The sequence below is a fragment of the Aegilops tauschii genome, chromosome 5 (assembly GCF_002575655.3).
Source record: "Aegilops tauschii subsp. strangulata cultivar AL8/78 chromosome 5, Aet v6.0, whole genome shotgun sequence".
NCBI lineage: Eukaryota > Viridiplantae > Streptophyta > Magnoliopsida > Poales > Poaceae > Aegilops > Aegilops tauschii.
In genome coordinates this window covers 465957641-465961913 of record NC_053039.3, presented here as the reverse complement: position 1 = coordinate 465961913, position 4273 = coordinate 465957641, and the positions used below count along the sequence as shown (strand labels likewise).

The 4273-nt window shown below is 43.6% G+C and overlaps 1 protein-coding gene across 1 annotated transcript; it reads right to left on the bottom strand.

Annotated features, from left to right (window-relative positions):
• Positions 1 to 837: 837 nt before the first annotated feature.
• Positions 838 to 3418, bottom strand: LOC109775564 (uncharacterized). Its single transcript, XM_020334298.4, has 2 exons — positions 3088 to 3418; positions 838 to 2146 (listed from the first exon to the last, which is right to left on the bottom strand). Exon 2 carries the CDS (start codon positions 2140 to 2142, stop codon positions 1198 to 1200), a length of 945 nt encoding a protein of 314 aa, XP_020189887.1. The 5' UTR covers positions 2143 to 2146; positions 3088 to 3418; the 3' UTR covers positions 838 to 1197.
• Between the last annotated feature and the right edge of the window lie 855 nt (positions 3419 to 4273).

The window sequence follows — 4273 nt, the reverse complement described above, 5'->3', positions numbered from 1 at the left end:
TCGCATGGCAATAGAAAAATACCCTCGGAACATCTCATATTATTTTTTAGATTTTTTTGAAACTTGCAAACATGATTTCCACAAAGTTCCCTTTGAAAATTGGTTTTCATATGATATTCTCTCTTTTTTTTTCCGCAGGTAGTGTCTAACCTCGGTGCCGATGACGATTCTACGTACAATCTGGGGTCAGTTGAACCCATAGCTTTTGGGAAAACTAGCCTAAAGTTATTGTACACTACGAAAAATATGTTTCTAAAAACTAGCAACGACCCCACAGGTTCTTCCGACCAGCTTCACCACTGCTCGGTGCCGACATCAAATGAAATGCATTAGGTCCCATACAAGGAATATGGTAAGCCAATCTCGAAGATTAATTGCTGGAATGTCTTTTGGCTGTGATATGATCATCTGCTGGCCACCGTCTGATCACAAAATGGGCACCTAACTGGACAATCCAAAGTCAGCTGAACGTCATGCATCCCTCAAACCAAGCTCATATGTGGGACACACATGAGGACGCCCATACGAGTCCGCCACATCAAATCCGACAGGCCGGACCCATCCCAAATTCGCTTCAAATTGATCAGATCCCAGCTCATATATGCCTGTACAGTGGCAGATGGAAAAGATCTGCTTTTCTTAAGAATTTGTTTTTGAGCAAATGCTCTATTTTTGAAGGAGCACCTGTTATGCTGGGAGAAAAAAATGTTAAATAGCACAATAAGTTCTTTCTTCAAGGAATAGCTCAATAAATGACCTGTAGGTGAATCTAGAAAATATAGTAATACAAAAATTCAAAACCATGTTTCACCACTCTCGACCCATGGAGCCTGCATAAAATTCAGAAGGACGTGAATCACTTCGATAAATTGTGCAATGCGATTCAATCAATTCAAAACTGTCGCCTGCTCACAGCTACCAGCCGGCTAATCTCAAAGAACATCAGAGATATTCAGAAATCTAGTAGCTACCTACCAGAAGTAGAGCGACCGAGAGAGAACATGAATTATTACAAAGGGATTAAACTTGCTTACACAACACTATCAAACATACACCTCTAATGATCTTCAGTCATTTTGTAACAGAAAATCGTTGCAGATGCTCAAGATGTCAAATGTTCTGAGTGGAATGCTACCAATCAGCAAGAACAGACATTCTAAAAAGCAAAGGCAACACTCGTTTCTTCCATTAACGCTCTTACCATTTGCTAGCATCCGACTTCTTACCCTTGTCTCCAGCTCTTCTCCCCCTTGTCTTCACATTGCAACTGGTCTCACATCCACCCAACTTGCCCTTGAAACTGCTCTTGTGCCAAGCCCCCTTATTCGCCTTGTCCTTGGAACTGCTGTTAGAGCTGTTCTTGTTTCCAGCCAACTTCTTGTAATTGCCATCTCCACCCTTGCTTCTCTTGTTACCAGCAAACTCATCCTTATAACTGCCATCTCCATCTCTCTTTTCCTTGTTTCCAGAACTGCCATTTCCATCTCTTGTTTTCTTGTTTCTAGATACTGCAATGAGTGAATCTATCAATGTCGAGACATGTTTTGCAGACAATGCTAGCTTCTTCCAAGTAGAGTCACGGAAACGTCCTACGACTATGCCCACAACGCTTCCGCTCAAGGTATATACTGGAGCAGAAGATAACCTGTCAACACGGTCAGAGGTTTCTTCAGTGTAGTGGCAATCTACCACGAACATGCGTGCTAAAGTAGGAACCTGATCAGTGGGAAGAATGCGAGTGGATTCGAGGTTGAGAGGATATGACTCGGCAGATTCCAGAGTAACAAAACTCGGAAGATGATAGAAAGTAGTTGATGAGGATGGTGGGAAGAGGAGCGCAGGTGAGGGGATAGTATTCCCTTTGATCAACTGAATTTGCTCACATGTGGAATGAAACTTTGTCCTCAGGGAACAAAAACCGCCCCCTCTGTGAATAATTGATGCTCGCAGCACAGTGTTGTCAAAAAAGAAAACCTTTAAGCTGCGCTCACGTCCCTTGACAAAATTATCATCAGTTACAATATGGGTACCATATTGCTTTTCAGTGAATGCGACAAACCCACTGCAGTATCCAGGACCTTCAATCTCTGCAACAATGACCATTGATTTGACCGTCTCCACACGAGCCTCTACCTTTGCCATGATGCTGAGCAGAATTCACTTTGGTTAGTGTAAAAATATAGCAATAAAAACAAGAAATTTAAGGGAAACATGGAATAATCACAGGCAGTAGCAACATGAATTAAACAAATTGGATATAAACAATCAAGGCGCTATAACCAGTGGTGGATCCAGAAATAGGAAGGGGGCTAATAAGAGCATCTCCCACTAGCCCCTAAATCAGGGGCCCTGCTTGGGATTTGGGGGCTCTCCCTACTTCCCGAGTCCCCAAATTTAACCCCCCAACTCTAGCAGCAGCCCCTATTTCTTCTCTCCTATTTCCACATATTATCTATTTATATTCTTCATTTTACACCACAACAGTTCAAACTAAAATATTTCCAATGCATAATTTAGGATTTCAAACACGACGATTCAAATTCATTTTCTATCAAATATGAACATGACAGTTCATCACACCACATAGTAAACACAGTCTTCAGGTATGAAGTAATCGCTTACATCATGTAGGCGGCAGCAGCGGGCAAAAAAAGTTCCAATTTCTTCAGTTTTCAGTGACTAAAAGACTAAATCAACTACATATAGCCATACAGTCATGAGCCACATATAGAGCAGAACAATTTTAAACGAATTAAGCTTTGAATCAAAAGCTTTTCAGTGACTATACAAAACTAAATTAACTAGATATAGTCATACAGCAATAGCCACATATAGAGCAGAATTTTTTTAAACGAATTAAGCTTTGAATCAAAAGATATCAATCTTCCAAGTCATGACTCTGCATCTATAACAAGTGTACCAAAATGGATCGTTCACGGAGCATGTTGACAAATAAATATAGATAACCCATCATTGGCATAAATTAACATGCAAACGAATACACTACAGATCGCTAGACAAGACAAATTGCATATATTCACTAGACATATATTCTAAATTCGGAAAAAAAAGAGGAAACGGCAAAACCTTAAGGTCGGGCGCGCGCGGAGGGGGGACGGCCGTCGAGGTCGAGGAAGGGCTCCGTCAATTGGGGAGGCTTGCGAGCGCGGTGGAGGCCTCCTGCGCCAGCGAAGGCGCGCGCTCTCGGTAGGGGATCCGGCGGCGGGCGGGCACGGGAACGCAGCGCTCGTGCCCGAGGTCAGGGAGACTGCCTCCTGCGCGGCGGATCAGGCTGGGACAAGCAGCGGTCGACTAGGGTTCCGGAGAGGACAGCCTGGTGTGCGGCGAATCCGGCGGAGACGGGCACCTGGTGCTGGTGGGACGGAGGCGGCGGCTCACGCAGGGGAGAAGAGGCTAGGGAGCCTTCCGTTCCAAGCCATGGGCCTGAAATAACCCCAAAACGCGCACCCCACGCTGATGGGTCGGCCCATTTCCTTATTCTTTGATACTCTGATTGTTTTTTGCCCACGTGCGGTGGACAATGTTTGCCCATCTTACATACTCCAATCGTCCGGTGAAGAGTGTACATCGCTTTAAAATTTGTCAAAAAAAATGTATTTCTATCTTCTCAATGCACTTTAAAGTAGAAAAAATTACTTCTCTCTCATCACACGGTGATCAAGACCAATAGCATCTACATATGGTTTTCTTAATTTCTACATGCACTTAGCTCATTGAGGGTTAGATAATTAAAGAGGAGAGAGATGGTGGCTTGCACCTTTTCAATGCATTTTTTACTTAAACTCCATAATTTGTCCTAAAATTTCTATATGTACACTCTTCACCGGACGGAGGGAGTACTAAAAAATAGGTCTCAATTCTCTCAACAAGTAAAGTGTCCGCCTCAATGTCGCACTAAACAATGCATTTAATATCACACCTAACCAGTGATTAGTGTGCCTTAGAGCTGGCTGGTGGGCCTAGCCAGCTGGCCAGACAAGTGGTGTGCGTGGGTGCGATAAAAGTGGCCGCCTGTGGCCGTGAGCGATATGCGTGTGTTGAGACTTTTCCTGTATCCCAATCCTTCATCTGAAATCGCATCCCCCTTCTTCCTCTCCAAGTCTCTCTCTCGCTCTTCCTCCCCCTCTCGATCCCCTTCCTCTCTGGTTCGTTACATTTAAGTCTTCTCTCCCACTAAGCCATGCAAAATCTACCACAAAAGCGAATCATGCATTTAACTTATAAGTTACAATTATTTTGCATTAGTCTATGC